The sequence below is a fragment of the Nannospalax galili genome, unplaced genomic scaffold, assembly GCF_000622305.1.
Source record: "Nannospalax galili isolate Female #2095 unplaced genomic scaffold, S.galili_v1.0 scaffold561, whole genome shotgun sequence".
Taxonomy (NCBI): Eukaryota; Metazoa; Chordata; class Mammalia; order Rodentia; family Spalacidae; genus Nannospalax; species Nannospalax galili.
Window position 1 is genome coordinate 224,766 of NW_008344825.1, and position 20,473 is coordinate 245,238.

Sequence of the window (20,473 nt, forward strand, 5' to 3'; positions counted from 1 at the left end):
TTAAGCTGAAAATTCAGAGGTGAAAACTCAAAATTAATCAGATGTAAGAAAGCAGAATTCTGAGAAGGGGAGAAGATAATTTCATAGATTCCCAGCTTACATCCCAGAATCTAAGAAAGGTTCCACAGTCAATATGAATGTAGTGTAAAGGTGGTAATGCACTCACTAAAATTATCTAACCCTACTGGGAGGCTAGAGACAGAATGTATATGAGTTAAGGTCAGAAGTTTGAAAGAGAACTTAATCCTCATCTTCCACAATGAAAATTTACAATTACTGCCTGTAAGTGAAAAATCAAGGCAACAATATAAGCATTCCCCAATGGCAAATGATCAGATTTTCATCTGATATGGCTGTCCAGGGAGAGAGAATGGATATATCACCTGGTAGCAGAAGTTGTGGAGGGTAGAGTGCCTCAGGACCACCAATAATATATTTGCTCTTGGCGTTATGTTCATATGTGGTGACTTTGGTAAAAATGAAAGAAATTCAAAGTTGCTTAATATAGAATTTTATCAATTATATATGTATAATATCACCAAAATTAGGATGCATCTTTGAAGTCTACATTATCTTATATTAGTGAACTATGATGATTCAGGGGTCTGGTATTAATCTTATCTGTGGATGACATGAGTTTAACGCCCTCCTCTTCCCTTTTTTCCTTCTTTTCTTTCTTTCAGATTGCAGGCCTAAGTCTACCTCTTCCACCCAAAAAATTGATTGGAAACATGGATCGTGAATTCATAGCCGAGAGGCAGAAAGGCCTTCAGAACTATCTTAATGCTATCATGACAAATCACATCTTGTCTAATTGTGAACTGGTTAAGAAGTTTCTAGATCCAAACAACTATTCCGCAAACTACACTGGTAAGAAAAGGAATCTGTATTAGTCATGTGGGTTACCTAGCTTAGCAGGAGAGTATGTATATGAGGGAAACTCTACTTCCAAATGGGGATATGTGCATATTTGTAACAGGGTAGTATTTCTTTACAAAGCTTCATCTGGTTGTAATTGTCCATAGATTTATAAGAGGAACACAACTTACTTCCAGAATGTTTGAGATGTCTGTACAGAAAAATATGGAGGAGAAATGATTGTATCTGTGTACTTACAGTCTGTCTTTGTTGTCATCCCTGTCAGAACAGAGCAGATAATCCACAGTAATATATATATTATATATATATATATATAATAATCACAATCTGCTCTGTTTTTGTGTTTACAGTGTATCATATGTCTTTTTTTTTGTAGAAATTTACCTTAAATGTAGCAGTGATTCAGAAAGGACTTTTCTGTGTCTTCCATCTGCTCCCTGAGAGTCTTGCAGTGCAAAGCACAGAGGTAGCTACTGTGAATCAGGGCACTGTTGTTCCAATACTGATTACACACAAAGTCAGCATCAAATACCTAAGCTTATATCAGCTGAAGGAAGTATGTAATGTCTAATACTCTCTAGTGTGGCCTAGCAGAGACCAATAGAAACCATAATAGACCTGACTTAACAGAATTCAACCGAGTGGTCAAAGCTTAGCCATGGTTTAAGGCTTTCTGAATGGAACTCTGGTTAATTTCCTTGGTAAGGGAATAGATTTTGTCAAAGAATTGTTTTTTTGTTTTTTTGTTTTAAATCTTTTTGACACAAGGTCTCCCTGTAGCCCCAGCTGGCCTGGAACTCACTGTATAGACCAGGCTGACCTTGAACTCACAGAGATTTGCCTGTCTCTGCCTCCCAAGTGTTGGGATTTAAAGGAGCATGCCATCATACCCGGCAATAATTGGGTCTTTAAAAATACTGTTTTTAAGCCCTGGCTCACTCCGATAACCCCAGGACATGAGAGGAGGATTGTCACCAATTCAAATTACATTGTAAGTTCCAGGCCAGCCTATGCTAGAGTGAGACCCTGTCTCAAAAGCTCAAAACAAGCAACCCCCCCCCAAAGAAAACCCCAAATCTAAACTTTTTTTTTCAAGTAAGTAGGTGGAAACTTTTTATTCTGTTTGAGAGAAGTCTACTTGTTGTGGGGGCACCAAATTTTTCTGTAAAGTAGAATCATTTGAGGGGGAGGTTTAAGAAATCCTATTTCTCAGGCTGTGTGTATGTCTGTCAGATTCTTTGCATGTAGCTTGTGAAGCTCCCTAGCTGACTCTATTATACAGCTGAGTTTGAAAGCCTCAGCCCTTGGGCTTGATACTCACAGTGTGGTTCTCTGACCAGGTGACATTGGGATCATGGGAGCTTGTCCAAAGTGCAGAATTGAGACCCCCATCTCAGACCTGTTGAATCAGGATCAGTTTTACTAGATCATCGGGTGATTTGCATCTACATTGCAGTGTGAGAAATCTTGCTTTACAACATGTTTGCCATCTTTTAGTGGGACTATCATGCAGAACTAAGGAAAATGCTTTTCCAGAATCTAAGCAAGAAAATTAAAGTTTATTTCAAACCTGTATTTACTATAGCTAGAAAGAATTCATTTTTCCCTCTCTTGGTTAAAAGACCTGGCACATAAGTCTGGAACTCAGAGGAGCTTCAGTTCTGTCACCATCTTTGAGCCTTTCCTTTCTCCATGTCTCACCTTGACTGTTCTCCAGATTGCCAGAAGGTCACCTGGGTTGCTCTAACTCAGCCCTGCTTATGTCTGTCAACATTATCTCCTGGGAGTGTCTGCTCATGCTCTCCTGAGGGCAGGCATCAAGGTATAGTGCACACGTAACAATGCTGTTACGGGCAGGCTGAGTGCTGGGATCGGCATGAAGCACATGTACACCTTGCTTTCAAAGAACTTGGACCAGAAGAATGATGATTCACATAGTGTGGGCACTAGAAGTCATCTTGGGCTGTTGTATCAAGACTGACCATTTCATTATATGTCTGTGTATGTGTTTGTATGTGTATCCATGTGTGTGTTCAAATAATGTGTACATGTGTTTGAGTGCATATGGAAGCCAGAGGTCGATGTCCCTGGTGTCTTCCTCCACTCTTTTAAGCTTGCCATTTTGATTAGGCTGGCTGCTCAGCAAGATGCAGGGATCTTTTTATCTCTCCCTCCCCTGCACTGGGATTATAGGCATGAGCTGGCTCCTGGCTTTCTACATGGATGCTGGGAATCAAACTTGGGTTCTCATGCTTGTGTGGCAAGCATTTTACTGACTGATCTATCTCCTCAACCCCAACCATTTCATCTTATACATGAGGCAATTAAGGTCCCCAGAGAGGGAAGGACTTATTTACCCTTGCACATTTTTGTGACAGTAGTCTTGATATTTTCATTTTAAAATGTTCCTGGAAGTTTGTCTGATCCGTTTTTCTTTCTATTGTACTCCCCACCTTTAGTTGTTATTGTCTTTGATCTTTTTCCTCTCCCACAGCAGGGCTGATGGTCAGGAGTGCAAAGCAGATGTGCCCAGGGTATAAGAAGGTCACTAGAAATTCCCACCAGAATCTAATTGCTCAAGAGTCCAGCCACTATTTAGAGGGCAGAGTCCTGAGATGAAACAGTAGGTGAGGGGAGCTGATTTATTTCCGCCTTTGAATGAAATATCAGAACTTGCCTTGCCTCCAGGCTGATTCACCAGTTGTGCCAGGAAAGAGAAACCCAGGTCACCTCCTCCTGCCAGCTTGACTGAACCACTCTTGAGGTTCACAGCATGGTTCCCTGGGGCTCTCAGCACATCCCCTAACATGTTGCACCTCTCTAAGCAGGGCCGAGTGTCCCAGTGTGGATAAGGTCCCTGCCTCTTAGCTTCCAAATTGTCTGTGATTACTGTCCTATTTCACTTCAGCAAGATTTGTATTCAGTATTGAACTGATGGCCAAAATCAGCACAGCTACTTTTCCTGGTCTTGCTCTGACTTATGGGGTGAGAGTGTCTTGTTTGGGAGGGACTCTACTGCCAACCTGAGTCCCAGGGGATAAACAGCCAGGATTTCCCAGGACATCAGCAGCTGCCTCCTGTTGTATTAGAGACCTAACCTGGATTGCTGGGCCTTTCTTTTCCTGGTTTTCTCCAAAAGATCAAGTCTATAGAAGTTAAAATATATTCAGGCTCTAGGTTCTATGAAAGAAGAGGCAGTGGTTGGCGGTGGGGGCAACAGTTCAAGGAGTGTTGAACTTCTGGTTCTAAAACCCAGAAATCCCTTGATTACTAGGCCAGAAAGAGGGAGGGTCAGGGTAGAGGATTATATTCAGAACAAAGACCGAATGTCTGGATGTTCTGGAGGGACTGCAGGCTGCTCTGCAGCAAGACCCAGCAGAGATCTGGACCCTCATTACAGGACTGGAGGAGCCACCATGTGGGGCTGGGATCTAGGAGTTCAAAGGCTGTGCACAGACAGAGACCTGGTACCTCTAGCTCTGCAGAAGGTGGGTGGGGAGCAGCAGGATGGACTAAGAGCTTGGTTTTGCATTTCCTGCCTTTGACCTTGGTTTCCCAGCACTTACTGAGCAGTTATCAGTGCCCCCCAAGTGTCAATCAGTATTAAAAAATAGCGAAATTTAAAAATATATAATAAAAATAAATTTTATAAAAGAGAAGAAATAAATAGTAGGCAAGTATATTCCCTTTCTTTTGTTTCTTTTTTGAGACAAAGTCTTACTATGTAGACCTCGCTGTCCTTGAACTCAGAGAGCTCCACCAGCCTCTGCCTCCTGGGTCCTGAGATTAACGGTGTGAATGCCTGGCTTATAAATGCCTTCCATTTTATGGACTTCATATTCTGATGAGAGGTTCCACAGCCATTGACCACGTATTCAATCTTTAATTCTTCATCAAAAAAATTTTTTTTTTGTCTTTTTGAGACAGGGTCTCTCTGTAGTCCCAGCTGTCCTGGAACTCGCTATGTAGACCAGGTTGGCCTCAAACTCACAAAGATCCACCTGCCTCTGCCTCCCAAGTGCTGGGATTAAAGGCGTGCACCACCACACCCAGGTTTATCAAATATTAATTTGAGCACCTATCACATGTGCCAGGTGCTATATATACATCAAAGGGGAAGGACTATTTCCCTCTGCCCTGTGCCCCGGCATTTATGTAGGGAGATTGCCCTGTTACAGGGTAACAGGGAACCTGGCTGTACCTTGGCAAAAGGGATGGGGTGAGGGTTGGAAGGTGCAGATGATCCAGAACTGGAGGTGGCAAAAGGCTTCTCGGAGGAGGTGATGCAAACTTCTGAGGGGCCAGTGGAGATTAGTAGGCCTGGAGGCAGGACTCAGTGCTTCAGGAAGAACAGCTCAGAATGGGTGGGATAGAGGAGAAATATTTCCAAAGGGCCCTGGGTTTTACCCAAGTTAGAAGGGATCCTTCCATCTAGAGTTTACAGTGCAGTGGAAGAGAGCAGTCCTAATTCTGGACACACCGGGTAATTCCATGAAAGGCACAGATGCAGTACAGGGCATGTATGAAGCAGAAATGGGTGGGGGAGCAGTACATTTGGGCTCAGCCTAGAGGTTTAGCTGGACCTGAGGGAAAATACTGAGTGCTAGGGTAGGCCACTCTTGAAAAGGTGTGGGAGGCAGAGCTCAGATTGCGGCAGGTCAGGCACCAAATATTGTGGGCCATGAAGCCAGAAAGCAAAGGCAAGCCAGAGCTAGCTGAACACTGGCTTTAGTAGCTTGGTATTGATTTGGTAAGAAGTGAGGAGCCAGAAAAAGCTTCTAAGCCAAGGAGTAGATGTTTAGGATTGAAATGTGTAGCAAGAGTCTGAGAAGAAAGAGCATTAACATTGGAAGCCTGTAGCCATGCAATTTGATGATAATAGTTCAAAGGAACAAAACTTTCCTTTCTTTAATTCTTTGACCACCAAGGTAAAAAAATTCCAATTCTCAGTTCTCAGTTTATCAGCAACAAATCTGTCATGCTCTATTTTTTCACTACTAACTTCCTCATTCCTAAAGCGTGTACAGTACATAGTAGCGTGCAGTAAATCACTGATTAATGATTTTGTAGGCAATTATGAGTCACCGTTAGTTTTGAACAATTCCTATTATCTCTATTAAAATGGCATTGTAGTACAGTAGGAAATTATTTTTTTCATGATCTTCTTACAGTTGACATTAACAATTTTCACTTAAAATAATTTCTTTTTGGAGCTGGGCTCACACCTTTAATCCCAGCACTCAGGAGGCAGAGACAGTATACTTCTGTGAGTTCAGGTATAGCTCTCAGCACAGTAATTCCAGGAGAGGTTATTTGGACATATGAAGAGAATTGTAGCTGACTCCCTCATGCCTCCCCAGCCTCCTTGGAATGTCATGAACTCTAGGCAGAGGTGAGGGTCCACCATGCTTCATCTTCCAGAAGAATGTTATTTGCTCTCGGGGATCTGAATACCTTCATTTACTTACTATATTGAGAGGAAATGGTGACCTACAGATGTTTTTTGCAGGAAATGTAAAAAGCAGTTATTCTGATAGTTTCTTAGTACAATGAATTTAAGAAACTTCCCCTTCTCATTGTCTTCTTAAAAAGGGGAAACATTTTCATGATAAATGAACACCAAAAAAGGATGAAATCTTTTTTTTACAGTAAACAGACACTGTGGCTTCCCATAATAGCATTATTGTTGAAAAATATTTTTTTCCAAAACAGTGGCTTTTATTTCCAGTATGTACTTAAGGCTAATCACTTCTTTGTCTGTGAAAGCTATAATTCCACAAGGAATGAAGATGGAATAAATATCACTTGGAGCTTGTTGTTCCAATCTGCCCTTAGAATATGTTTTGAATCTTAGGTTTCAGTTGTGTTCTGATTAAATTCTTGGTTTAGGCATGCTTACATACTTTAGATTTTCCAGTTTGAAAAAAATGTATACTTTCACATAATAAATAATTGTATTTTGCTCCTTGATAATCTTTTAATTTCAGATTAATTTTAGCTTTGTGGAGAAGTTGCATTAATAATTTCCATATATATCCCTCACCCAGTTTCTCTAATGTTAACATCTTATATGACCATGGCACTTTAACCAAAACTAGGAAAGTAATATTAGTGCATTACTCTTAAACTTAGGCTTTATTCAGCTTTCACCAGTTTTTCCTGGGTTCAGTCTAGAATCCTACATTATTTTTTAAAGTTCTTCCTTTGTTGTGATGAAGTTTTAAAGAAGTTCAGAGACTATATGATCTCTGTTTGCAAAAATAACATGTGAAGCAGATAGCCCTTTCCTAATGAGGGTTATGACTGACTAATGAGTTTCTACAATATCATTGCAGAGATTGCCTTACAACAGGTTTCCATGTTCTTCCGATCAGAACCAAAGTGGGAAGTGGTAGAACCGTTGAAAGACATAGGTGAGAAGCTGGTGTGTTTATTCTGTTAAGACAGGTCAGAGAACTGGATTCTTTAAAAATTTTATTTATTTTTGTTTCATGTGTTTGAGTGTATTGCCTGCATGTATGCAAGTGCGCCCATGTTGTGCAATGCCCACAGAGTTCAGAAGAAGGTGTCAGATCCCCTGGAACTGGAGTTATGGATGGTTGTTAGCCACAGTGTGGGTGCTGGGAATTGAACCTGGGTCCTCTGCAAGAGCAGTCAGTGCTCTTAACCACTGAGCCATCTCTGCAGCCTCACAGAACTGGATTCTTAGGCTTGCTGATACGTATCCCAAGAAAGCTCTTTAATTCTGGTGACTTCATTTTTTTTTTTTTTAACCTCCCTACTGCTTGAAGATACTCTTAACTTTTCTTTTTTGTTTTTTGTTTGTTTGTTTGTTTGTTTTGTTTTGATTTTTGAGACAGTGTCTCCCTGTAGCTCCAGCTGGCTTGGAATTCACTATGTAGACCAGGCTGGCGGTGGTTAAAACATCATCAGAGGACTAGGATGGTGGTAACTTTCAGGACCACCATTCATTCTTTGTTTGGGGTGGGATTTATTTCTTTTTATTTTACATGTATGAGTGTTTTGCCTATGTGTACATAAGTGCACCACATGTGTGGCCATAGAGGCTAGAAGAGGCCATCAGATCCCTTGGAACTGGAGTTACAGATGGTTGTTAGCCACTACATGGGTGCTGGGAACCAAATCCTGTCCTTTGCAAGAGCAGCCAGTGCTCTTAACTGCTGAGCATCTCTCCAGCCCCTCCATTCATTTTTCATGGATGTTTTTCAATAAATCTAGATTGAAATGGTATTTTCCTAGTTTTTTCATGACTGTAGTAACTTCTTTATTTATTGTTTTGTAGTATAGTCTTTCCATGTAAACATTATTAAATGGTTGGTGCCTTTAGCTGTGGCTGAGTTTGCCAAATATAATTTTTATTAACTACTTAGCAATAAAACTTATACCAGTTGTTGTAAAAAATTATGCAGCTATAAACATATTTCTGCTTCTGTGGCAGGTTGGAGGATAAGGAAGAAATATTTCCTGATGAAGATTAAAAACCAACCAAAAGAACGGCTAGTGTTGAGCTGGGTAAGCTAATTCTTTTGCTTCAATTTATTCCAGGAAATTTAGATAGGTTTAAGAAAGCAGTTTAATAAGAGAATTACAAAATTGCACTGTGATCTTAAGTGATGATATAAGGGCTTCCTCAGTCCCACATCAAAGGAGAATCATTTTATGTCCTAGACTATGCATTTGGTTTAAAAGATGTAAGTATATTTTCTCAAGTGGTAAACATTCAGAAAGAAACAGAAACGACTTAAAATGGTTCCCTGGAATTTCTTTAAGACTGACAGTTTTGAAGTTTCCCTCCAAAGGAAATACTTGGGCATTACCTTGTCTTTTCTACTTTGGGAGTTCAAGTGGCATTGGTTAGTGGAATTGGATGAACTAGGAGTCAAATTCTGATATAATGTTTATATACTACCTCTCCAGAAAAGGCTTTGAAGCAGCAAGACTTAATACAGCTTTCATCTTTGATTTATAATCATGTATCTGGACAAATAAAATGAGGGGGAAAGATAGAAGGAATTTTTCTTTAGATGGGCAAAGCAGTACTCTGATATTTCCTCCCATATTTTCAGGCTGATCTTGGCCCAGACAAGTACTTGCCAGATAAAGACTTTCAGTGTTTAATCAAACTTCTGCCTTCCTGTTTGGTAAGTACAAGTCCTCCTGTTATTCTCAGTGCTGATCAGAGTCATAATGTTTTCTTGATGGTGAACCTGTACAGAAGAGCTAGAAGTACTCTGTAGGTTCCAGAGGATGGAAAGGTACAGTGGCTTTCAGTTCAGACTAGAAGTTTGCAGGACTGCATCACATAGATCAGAAGCCATTTAAACCAATGTTGGTGACATCTGCATAGCTCATTGATCTCAGTAATTTAAATATAGTCTTCATATTTTAAGCAAATATCAGAGTAGGGGAAAGCTGCTTCTCTGAACCGCTTGTTCTTGGTGAGTATGTTTTTATCAGTTGAACCAAAGGTCTCTTTCTAGCCCAAGAAGACTTAACTACTGAGGCTCTAGATAATCCAGGTGAAGGGATGGCAAAATAACCACTTTTCTGTCTGAGCTGCTTCTGTCATGGATTAACTAGCTGGCCCTTAGGGGAATGTGCTTTATTTATGCTAATATAGAGTTCTCATCAAAAGAGAGAAGAAACCACATGGATAAATCAAAAATAGTGCAGAATGTCTTCAACAAGGACTGAAGTCTGGCCTGGAAATTGGGTTAATGTTGACACTGTTGTCTATACCTAGAGTTGTCTACACCTGGTTGAGCATGGTTATTCTGAAGTTCACTTTTGATGATAAAGTATCTTCTTTTTTTTTTTTAAGTGAAATCATTTTACTTCATTTTCATTAAAAAATGGATAGAAATAATTTTACACATTTGTGGTTGCTGTTTAAAAGTTTGTAGCTCAAAATATACTGAAATCACCTAAGTGTTCCACTGTATTTAATAAGGTCTAAGGAAAGTTCTAAAGTATCTTCTTAAAGTATTGAAGCCAAGTTTTAATTAGGTATGATTTATGTCCAAGAAAAATGCTGTGGCCTTGAATTTGATTGTATGAATTTGATTGGTTGTATGACAAACTGTCAGCACTCAGATTTTTTTTTTTTTTTTTTTTTTTTTTGGTCTTTTTGAGACAGGGTCTCCCTATAGCCCCAGTTGTCCTGGAACTCACTATGTAGACCAGACTGGCCTTGAACTCACAGAGATCCGCTTGCCTCTGCCTCCCGAGTGCTGGGACTAAAGGTTTGTGCCACCACGCCCAGCCCTGCACTCAGATTTAAAAAAATTTCTTTTGAGAATTTCATGCATGAGTTTTGTATCATTTCTTCCCCTCCCTGTCTTCCCTCCAACTCCTCCCATATTCCCCTTCTCCCTCTCAATTTTCTGTCCTCATTTGGTTATTATTTCTATATATACATACATATATTTATGAATACACACACACACACACACACACACACACACACACACAAATGTTCTGAGTCCATTTAGTAACACCCAGGTTTTTGTTGTTGTTGAAGGTACTTGGGATTGAACCTAGGGTCTTGTATTATGCAAGTGTTCACCACTGAGTTAGATGCCCAACTCTTTATTTAGCTTTTAAGATAGAGTCTCACTAAGTTGCCCAGGTTGGCTTTGAAGTCACTTGATGACCTAGGCAGGTCTTGAACTTGTAATTTTCTTGCCTTTGCCTCCCAACTGCTGGTATTATAGGCCCGAATCTCACCAGATCTGCTAACACCCAGTTGTAAATTTTTTTTTTTTTTTTGGTCTTTTTGAGGCAGGATCTCCCTGTAGCCCCAGCTGGCCTGGAACTCACTATGTAGACCAGGCTGGCCTTGAACTCACAGACATTCACCTGCCTTTGCCTCTCAAGTGCTGGGATTAAAGGTGTGCACCACCACCCCTGGCTATAAATTTCTTTTAATGAATGTAGTTTTAAAAAATAAGAAAGATAGCTGGGTGTGGTGGTGCATGCCTTTAATCCTAGCACTTGGGAGGCAAAGGCAGGCGGATCTCTGTGAGTTCGAGGCCAGCCTGGTCTATATAGTAAGTTCCAGGCCAGCTGTTAGTCGCCGTGTGGGTTCTGGGAATCAAACCTGGGTCCTCTGTGTTCCTGGGAATCAAACCTGGGTCCTTTATGTTCCAGTTTGCTTTCAGTTGCTGTGACAAAATACTGGCCAATGCCAATTTGGGGAGGAAAGAGTTTATTTGACTTATATCTCCTGGGTCATAGTTCATCACTGCAGGAGTCCAAGGTAGGAACTCAGGGCAGGAACCTGGAGGCAAGAGCTGAATCACTCAGGCCATGGAGGAGCACTGCTTACTGGCTTGGTCCTCTGGCCCATGCTCAGCCGGCTTTCTTAAACAACACAGGACAACCTGCCCAGGGGTGGCACAATACACAATGGGAGGAGGAAATTCTTCAGTTGAGAATCCCTCTACTCAGGTGTGTCAAGTTGACAAACTAAAGCTATCCAGCATACTCTTCAAGAGCAGCCAGTGTTCTTAACCACTGAACGGTCTCTCCAGCCCCCCACAGCAGTGAATTTAAATTTTCATGGCTCGCCTTTGAGCTAATGGGTGCTATTAGTTGTCTGGAGCAAGTTTATCCATGTATCAAAGTTTCAGGTTACAGAAAGACTTTCCTTTTGGTCATCAAAAACTATCTTTTCCCACCCTGCTTGATGTTAGGGTCCTTGTCTGAAGAGGACACTATGAATCATTGTACTGCAGACTTCTGAAAATGGATAGGACAGTTCATGCTAACTGCTTCTGGAAAAGGCTGGGGATGCTCTGACTTGTTTCCTGACTTACATGTTCCTGGGTTGGTACCCAAACAGCAGTGCAGAATACCAGGCAGAGCTTTGCTCAAAGACATTTTTGGCCTGGTCTTCCACTTGTCTGCTCTGTGACTTAGCTCTGTTCCTTATCGGTTTTCAGAGGCAGAACATTAGAACATTATTCCCAGAACTCAGCCCTTTCCTCCCTGACAACACAGTTTTGCCTCAACTAAAGCAGAGGCTTTCCATGTGGAGTTTACCATGTCATGGTGCCACCTCCTTTTGCCATTAATCTTTATGTCCCTTCTCCCACCTGAAGGGGGAGGAACTAGTGGATCATCAAATAACTTAAAAATAGCCTGTGTTCAGGCAATGTCATGTTTGTATGCAACTAAACCAACACGAGGCTTGATTCTTTGTAACCAGGTCATGAACCTAAAAGGACCTAGGTGCTCATGTGAACCAACCTGAATTTCTTCTTTGTTTTGGCAGCACCCTTACATCTATCGGGTTACCTTTGCCACAGCTAATGAATCCTCAGCATTGCTGATTAGGACGTTTAATGAAAAAGGAACTTTGAAGGATCTGATCTACAAGGTATTACTTATGAATCAAATTCATGGCTATAAAGTTCTTGAGTTCCTTTAGAACCCATTACTGATACTTGATATCAAAATTCCAGAAGCTAGGCCCTAAGAATTTAATTTTAGTTTTTTATTTTAAGCGTGGCAGTGCACACCTGAAATCCCAATTCTCAGGAGGCTGGAGCAGCAGGATTGCAAACTTCAGGCCAGCCTGAACTACATAGTGAAACTGTAAAAAAATCAAAACATAAAAACAGAAATTTCAATTTAACTTGGAAAAATTCTTCCTAGTTTGGTTAAAGACCATTTCTTTCTTCATGAGGGAGGATAGACCATTTAACGAAAACTTCCATTACATTATGGGCGTCTCTTTTAGTGAGTTTTAAGGTTAGTGTCTTGCATTTAACAAAGCAGCATTTGGAGAATTCTAACAGTATTCTAACAGAATTCTAACAGGCTTTGGAGAACTGCCAAGGTTAAGACCAGACTTGTAGTCCATAGGAAGGAACAGTGTCTGGATCAGCCTCTTTTTCCCAACTACAGACTTTTGGATTAAAAAAACCCACATCAGAGCTGGATGTGGTGGCATACACCTCTAATCCCAGCACTGAGGAGGCAGAGGCAGGTGGATCTCTGTGAGATTGAGTATAGTCTGGTCCGAGTAGTGAGTTTCAGGTCAGCTGGGGCTATAGGGAGGCCTTTCTAAAAAAAACTAAAAACTAGGGTTGGGAGAGAGGCCTGGGGAGGGAGGAAAAAACCTAAAAACCCCACATCTGGTGAGTTGGTGGTATCTCGTACCCCCATTCTCTGAAGTCTTGTCTTTTCAGGAAGCCCAGATGTAGATACTGGCTCCTCTGCTACTTATGTTTTCTTGGTTCTTTTCTAAAGGCAAAACCAAAGGACCCATTCCTGAAGAAATACTGCAACCCTAAGAAAATTCAGGGCTTAGAACTTCAGCAAATAAAAACATATGGACGGCAGATATTAGAGGTAAGAGGTATTTGATTTCTTTTTAAGTTGAACTGGTGTTTCATCCAGAAACTATTTTTTTTAAGATTTATATTTAAGAATGTTTTTAAATTTATGTGTGTGTATGTCTGTGTGTCTGCCACATGTGTATGGGTACCTGTGGAGAACAGAAGAGGACATCAAATCCCTTGGAGCTGGAGTTACAGGCAGTTGTGAGCCACCCAACATGGGTGCTGGGGACTGAACTCAGGTCCTCTAGAAGAACAGCAAGCACTCTGAGCCACTGAGCCATCTATCCAGCCTCTAGAATGACATTTTTCTTATGGGAAAGTTCTTAGGCAATATTAAATTATAGACATTGTCTGATTATCTGTAAATTGATAGCATTGTTATATTTTGTCCCAACAAGCAAATATTTGAGATGAAGGTAACAGTAATTTAGATCTATAAAATTCCAAAAGCATTAGCTGTTGGAATTTGGTGTCTGACTTAAGAATTTTACTATGTGGATACCATCTTTTGTGTTTTTGGATGCTGTTTATGCCAAATTTTTTGTTTTTTACTTTATTGTGTGCCATGGTGTGCATGTGGAGCACAGAGGATAACTTTGTGGAGTTGGTTCTCACTTTCTACCTTTAAGCTTTATGTGGATTCTGGGGATCAGATTTCAATAGATTGTCAGGCATGTGTGGCAAGTGCTCATTGAGCATCTCATCAGACCAGTATTTTTATTTATTTATTTATTTTTTTGTCTTTTTGAGACAGGGTCTGCTTATAGCTCCAGCTGTCCTGGAACTCACTATGTAGATCAGGTTGGCCTCAAACTCACAAAGATCTGCCTGCCTCTGCCTCCTAAGTGCTGGGATTAAAGGCGTGTACCACCATACCCGGCCAGCCCAGTATTTTTAATTATTTTTATTTTATGTGTATGAGTATATTACCTGCATGCACATAAGTGCACCATGTTATGCAGTGCCCTCAGAGGTCAGAAGAGGGTCTTAGATTCCCTGAAACTAGAGTTATAGATGGTTGTCAGCTACCATTGGGTGCTGGGAATCGAACTAGGTCCTCTTGCTCAAGAGCAGCCAGTACTTTTAACCATTGAGCCATCTCTCCAGCCTCCCAATATTTTTTAATGTCGTATATATACCCATATGGCTTCTTTACAGAAGTATAACAAGCAATGAAAGCCTGTCCCATTGGGACTGGAGATAGAGCTCAGCAGTATAGTGTGTGCTTAGTATCACAAGGTACCAAGTGATCCTGAGTAGTGGGGGGTTGGGGGGAGGGAGAGGGAGGAGAGAGTGCCAGCTTTGCTCATGTCACCTTGTCTACAGAGTATTCTGTAGGCTTCTTGGATTGTGCAACCCTGTCGATAAAGACTTCAGCATAACCCTAGCCCCATGTTTATATATATATGCATATACATACATGTCTATATAGTGTATGTGTGTTTGTGTGTGTGCACACTCCCTGCACATGCATGTGTGGAGGACTGAGGTCAATGTCAAGTGTCACCCTCTGCTGCTCTTCATCTTATTTTTTGAGACAAGGTCTCTCACCGAAACTGGAGCTCACCATTTGGCTAGGCTGGTTGGTCATAAGCTCTGGGGATCCAGCTGTCTCCTCCTCCTCCCCCAGCACTGGGGGTACAGATGCAAGCCCTACCTCTATACCTGTGCCCAGCTTTTGCATGAGTGCTGGGCACCTAAAATCATTTCCTCATGCATGTACAGCAGGTACTTTCCCAGTTGAGTCATCTCCTCAGCCCCTTCCCATTTTATATATACTTAACTATAAATTTACACATTTGTAGTACTATAATACATTTTGTACATTATAAAAAGAATAATTTTTTTTTTTTTTTTTAAGAATGAGATTTTTTTAAAGGTAGCAATTGGAAGAAGTTATGACTTTCCAGTCTTCACTGGATTGGCCTGGGCACCCCTCAGCTGCCACTGCCCTAGTTCTCCAGGTCTTTGTAGGGGCATCATCAAGGAATCCCTGTTGCTGAGTGAGCTATTATTTATCTAAATGGCAGCTGAAAAGTTTGCTTATTTTTGTGGGAACCTGTTTTGTGTTTTTCTTAATTAGTGAACAGCCAAATATGTTCCAAGCAGAGATTGAATTAGAGATGTTTTCAACTTAATTAACCTCTTTCCCTAAGCGACTAGCAGAAACACTGATGTCATAGCTTTCCGCATCCATGTAGGTGGATCAGGACTGCCTTGAAAGAGAGCTGCCTGCTGGGATCAGAAAGCTCTTCAAGCAGAGCCTTTTGGCACCAGAGCTATTCTCTCCAAGCTGCTTTTCTGTTGCTTGGGAAAAGAGGGAACTTCCTGTTGTGTCTGACAGGCTCACAGCTGGGAGCATTCCATATCAATCACTCCCCTTCTCCAAAGCAATGGATGGAGGTGACATTTTTCTTCAGGAATCTCTTTAGTGCATGCAACTACTGAGCTACACTCCCAGCCAAAATGGTTTTTTTCCTCTTTTTAAAATATTTATTTATTTGTGTGTCTGTGTATGTATGTAAGTGTGTGCATGCCACAGTGCATTTGTGGTCAGAAGACAGGTTTGTGAGTCAGTGCTTTCTTTCTACCATGTGGATCTCAGGGGTTGAACTCAGGTCATCAGGCTTGATGGCAAGGGCCTTTTACCTTCTGAGTCATCTCTCTGGCCCCGAAACATGAGTTAAACCTATCTTATATGTGAATGAGTTGGGGAAACAATGTAACCTACACGTATTTTTCAATAGGTACTAAAATTTCTCCATGACAAGGGATTCCCTTACGGCCATGTTCATGCTGCTAATGTGATGCTAGATGGGGACACTTGCCGGCTGCTAGATCTTGAGAATTCCTTATTGGGTCTTCCTTCCTTCTACCGATCCTACTTCACACAATTCAGGAAAATTAATGTAAGTCGTGGCAGTCATGAAGCAGAAGATTCATTTTTAGGTATAAATTACCCATGTGGTAAGCAGTGAAAAATACAGTTGGCGTGTACCTTGCCTTTGACCCTATTTCACTTATGGAATATTGCTGGATCTTCAAGAGGCTAAACTGAAATAATGGGTGGACAAGGAAGGGAATAGAATCATTGATTGAAAATGCACCACAACCCAAGCCAGAACAGTGCCTTGTGAGTTTTTTAAAAGGCTTTGGTGTTGCATTGGAAATGGGTCTGCCTCTGAGCCTTGTTCCTAAGCAGAAGCTTAGGTAGGAGCAGTGAGGGTCACAAAGCCAAACTGAAGGTTGAACTTGGCACTGCTCTTTCTTCTGCAGACTTTGGAAAGTGTAGATGTCCACTGCTTTGGCCACTTACTGTATGAAATGACTTATGGACGACCTCCAGACTCAGTGCCTGTGGACTCCTTTCCTCCTGCACCATCCATGTCTGTGGGTCAGTACAGGTCTTGGAGGGGTCTTCTGGGTCCTGATAGTCTACAGAGCTACTCACTCCTTTCCAGAGTCCAAGAAGGATCCAGAGGAAGTTGTCCTCTACAGCCAGAAGCACACATCAGTGAACATTCAGATGGCTTGTCTGTTTGTTGAGCTGTCTGAAATGTTTGGGGAACATTCTGGAAAGTACATTATTCTAGAATCAGAAGGATATAAAGGGAGCTATGGGCAACTTGAATTTTAAAGCAGAAGCAGAAGTAAAGCCAGACTTGAGGAGCCAGGCAGGTGTCAGGGGTCAGATCAAGGCTGAAGTAGGACTTGGAAGGAACTCAAGAGCCATGGATGGAAGCCTGGAAGATAAGGGTCTAGCAGGCCCAGCCAGGTCTCCAGACACCCAGACAAATGGGATCCAGCAGCTCTTCTAGGCTAAGGAGGACCAAAGGACAGGTGGAAGCATAGGGACCAAAGTGGACTCATCCCAAGACCTTCCCATCCTCTCCACAACCAGCTCAAAGCTCAAGGCTGGAGAAGAGAGGAGGGCTGGGTAGTTTGAGGAACACTCTGCTTGGAATATGTAAATAAGCACTCCACCAAGTTTCCCTGTGCCAACTGTGGCAGTTCAAGAGAACAGACCCTGGAACTGTTTAGTGCTGATTTGAACAGCTGAGACTAAATCTGTGGGTGGGAGAATCTGGCTGCTCATTCATAGCATCCAAGGTGTTAGATGATGAGGTATCAACAGCTGGGCACTTTGTGTGCTGGGTTCCATTAAAAGCAGGCAAGCAGCAAAGTCAAATTCAGAATTTTGCTTCTGTGTAATGTTTGCTTCTTTCTCTAAAGAGAATAATTTTATGAATGGTACCTTGACACCTTCCTCCATTTATCCTTGAAATATACTTAGCTGTCTGTCAGCATGTGGTTTCTGAAGCATTTCTTTTGAGTCGTTGGTAACACCAGCATTGCCAGCAGTCCCCCTCCCCCATGTATGCCATCTGTCTGTATGTGAAGAGTTTTGACACTGTCCTGATCAGCCTGCAGACAGTTGTTGCAAAGTGGTGTCAAACTTTTCATCACCAAGTGGATCTGCCAGAGTGTCTGTGGAACTAAAATGTGTATCTGTTCATTTCAAGTGGCCGTGTTGGAGTCTACGCTGTCTTGTGAAGCCTGTAAAAATGGCATGCCTACCGTCTCCCGGCTCTTACAGATGCCGTAAGTCAATCATATGCATTGGTTGTAATCTTGGAAACTGTGTTGAACCTTGGACCACTTTGCTCCAGGGCTTGGTACCTAGTAAAGTGTGGTCCCTGCAGAGCTGAAGTGATCAGCTTGCTGTCAGTCACTTAGAGTGTGACGCCATGATCCTTTCCTTGTGACCTCTCTGCTTAGTCCATTTGCTGTCTTGGGATGCCAGTGTCCTTTCCATGTGTGTCCCATCAATGTTAGCATTTTTTGTGTTTGTATGTGAAATTCTTAAGAAGTATGGAAGGAGGCCCTCCCAGCACCTCTCTCTGCTGACCCTGCTCCAACTACCACCTGGCCCCCAGCTCTAGGTGGTTGGCAAGTGTCTGGCCTTGGTTGGCCTGCCCTGTATGAGGAAGCCCTGTGTTTTGGGGCTCCCGTGCTTTCACTTGTTCCCTGAGCACTAGCTATTAAACCCATAGCATGTACCAAACTCTGTCCTGGGCTTTTTGCTCAGAAGTCCTCCTGTCAATGGAGTTGGGAGGAGTTGAGACCATTGCTCTAGTGCTTAGGGCTTTTCTTTTAGGTACTTTCTCTACTTTTTTTTTTTTTGGTCTTTTTGAGACAGGGTCTCCCTGTAGCCCCAGCTGTTCTGGAACTCACTGTGTATACCAGGCTGGCCTTGAACTCACAGAGATCCGCCTGCCTCTGCCTCCTGAGTGCAGGAACTCACAGAGATCCGATCTGCCTACCTCTGCCTCCCGAGTTCGGGGATCAAAGGTGTGTGCCACCAGGCCTGGCTTAGGTACTTTCTCTAATCTTTCATGGAGAGGTAGCTGAATGGTTAAGGAGGGTGTATCTGGAGTCAGGCCTGTGAATGGATCTCAGCTTTGTTTCTTCCCTCTGGGAGACCTTGGGCAAGTTTCTTCATCCCTGTGAGAAGTTTCCTGAACCCTGTGCTTTGTCTGTACCAGCTTGTTGTGTAGCAGAGGTACTTGGGAAATAGTAACTGGCAAACAAGACGGGGACAGTGTGAAGTCAGAGGATGTGGATAACTTTAGGCTCTTCATTCATTCTTCCTATGTGGTTAGAAAGGGTCTGCTATAGCCCAGGCATGGTCTGTACCCTGGGGCGACCAATGAGGAGACAAAACAAGCCCCTGTACATAGATGTGACATTTTAATGCTCTTTTTTACAACCCAATGACCACTAATAACAATGTGCATATGGAAAAATAGATCCAGTTTGGAAAACTGCACAATTTCCATATAGGCTTCTGGGTCAAAATGGGAAACAGCCTGTATGAAGCTGATGTACTTGAGTTTGCATTTGTGTTTCCTTCCCCAAAGCTCTTCCCTTTTCCCTGGTTACAACATCTATCCAAATATTTTTTTCTACACCGAAGTCTTTTTACCCCATGGGCTTCAAGCCTCAAGAACACCTGGAAGAGGTGTGACCTGTGGTCAATGAAAACGTGAGGTTTGGAGTCAGTAGATGAGTAGCAGAGGAGGCCAAGACTTGAAGAGGAGGACAGAAAAGGAGACTCATTTCTTCTTGGGATGAGCATTCAAGGAAAGCTCACTTAGCCCTTCAGGCACTGTGCAGGCAGCCCTCCAGCCAGAGCAGTTCAGGGTTGCTCCTGCGGCCATTTTTCACAGCCTGCCTTTTCAGAGAAGAGCCAGCATGCTCCTGAAGCTGCTGCTTTTTAGAATGAAATATGTGAAACTCTCAGAAGAAATGACTTTTAGATTCTAATCATGACAATTCCTTTCTGCTTACTTGAAAATTTTGGATTTACTGAATTCTAGAATAAATTTCACCTTTTCTGAGGCAAGAAGAAAAAAAAATAGTTATTCTTTTAGAAATATCTACTAAATATATTCTTTGTAATATTTTTCAAGTGGTATTTACCAATTTTTTTTTCATCTATTATGTTACCCACAGTGGGGAAACAGTCTCCAGTACAGCTGACCCAGTTCCTTCCCTTCTAACAGTTCTGAAGTCACACTGATTGGCCTGTAAACACCTTGGCCTTTGTTGATAGACTTGGAATGGTGAATTGGGCTGTAGTCTGTGCTGTAAAGAAGGAGACCTCAGGGAAACTGTTCTGAGAGTACAGCTGGTTTAAGAAAGGTCTTTTTTTTTGTTTCTATTTTTGGGTTTTTTGTTTTCCTTTTTGGTGGTACTGGGGATTGAACCCAGGGCCTTACAGACTTGTTTCTTTTCTTAACAGATTATTCAGTGATGTTTTACTAACAACTTCTGAAAAGCCACAGTTTAAGGTAAAGCAAATTATATAATTTTGGGGGTTTGTGACATAATTGGCTTTGAAGATTAACTTTTTAAAAGCAACAAAAAAAAGTACACAATAAGGAAAATTTGGAAGCAATCTAAATATCCTGTAATTAGGAACTGTTTTGATAATTTATAGTGCATGGGTTATTTTGTTGATTTGTTTTGTTTTTCTGGGGGGGTTCAGGGGAGTTGAGACAGAGAGACAGACCAGGCCAGACCAGGATCAGGCTGGCTTGGAACTTGCTGTGTAGACCAGCTGACTTCAAATTTGCCATAATCCTCCTTGCCTCCAGTTCCCCAGTGCTAGGATTACAGGCATACACAACTACACATTGCTGTAATACATGGATTTAAAAAAA

At 41.8% G+C, this 20,473-nt stretch overlaps 1 protein-coding gene across 11 annotated transcripts in view; it reads left to right on the forward strand.

The window, feature by feature from the left end:
* The window catches only part of Pxk (PX domain containing serine/threonine kinase like), a 51,709-nt gene that overhangs the window by 10,559 nt on the left and 20,677 nt on the right, over positions 1 to 20,473 (forward strand). For 10 of the 11 annotated variants that reach the window (XM_029567387.1, XM_029567388.1, XM_029567389.1 and 7 more), the window contains exons 3-12: positions 684 to 870; positions 7,215 to 7,292; positions 8,339 to 8,412; positions 8,967 to 9,041; positions 12,176 to 12,280; positions 13,156 to 13,257; positions 15,995 to 16,156; positions 16,524 to 16,641; positions 17,771 to 17,849; positions 20,053 to 20,101. In XM_029567387.1, the coding sequence (XP_029423247.1) occupies positions 732 to 870; positions 7,215 to 7,292; positions 8,339 to 8,412; positions 8,967 to 9,041; positions 12,176 to 12,280; positions 13,156 to 13,257; positions 15,995 to 16,156; positions 16,524 to 16,641; positions 17,771 to 17,849; positions 20,053 to 20,101 (981 nt within the window). In that variant the 5' untranslated portion in view covers positions 684 to 731. The remainder of the gene's footprint in view (positions 1 to 683; positions 871 to 7,214; positions 7,293 to 8,338; positions 8,413 to 8,966; positions 9,042 to 12,175; positions 12,281 to 13,155; positions 13,258 to 15,994; positions 16,157 to 16,523; positions 16,642 to 17,770; positions 17,850 to 20,052; positions 20,102 to 20,473) is intronic. The other variant, XM_029567390.1, reaches the window with a different exon arrangement.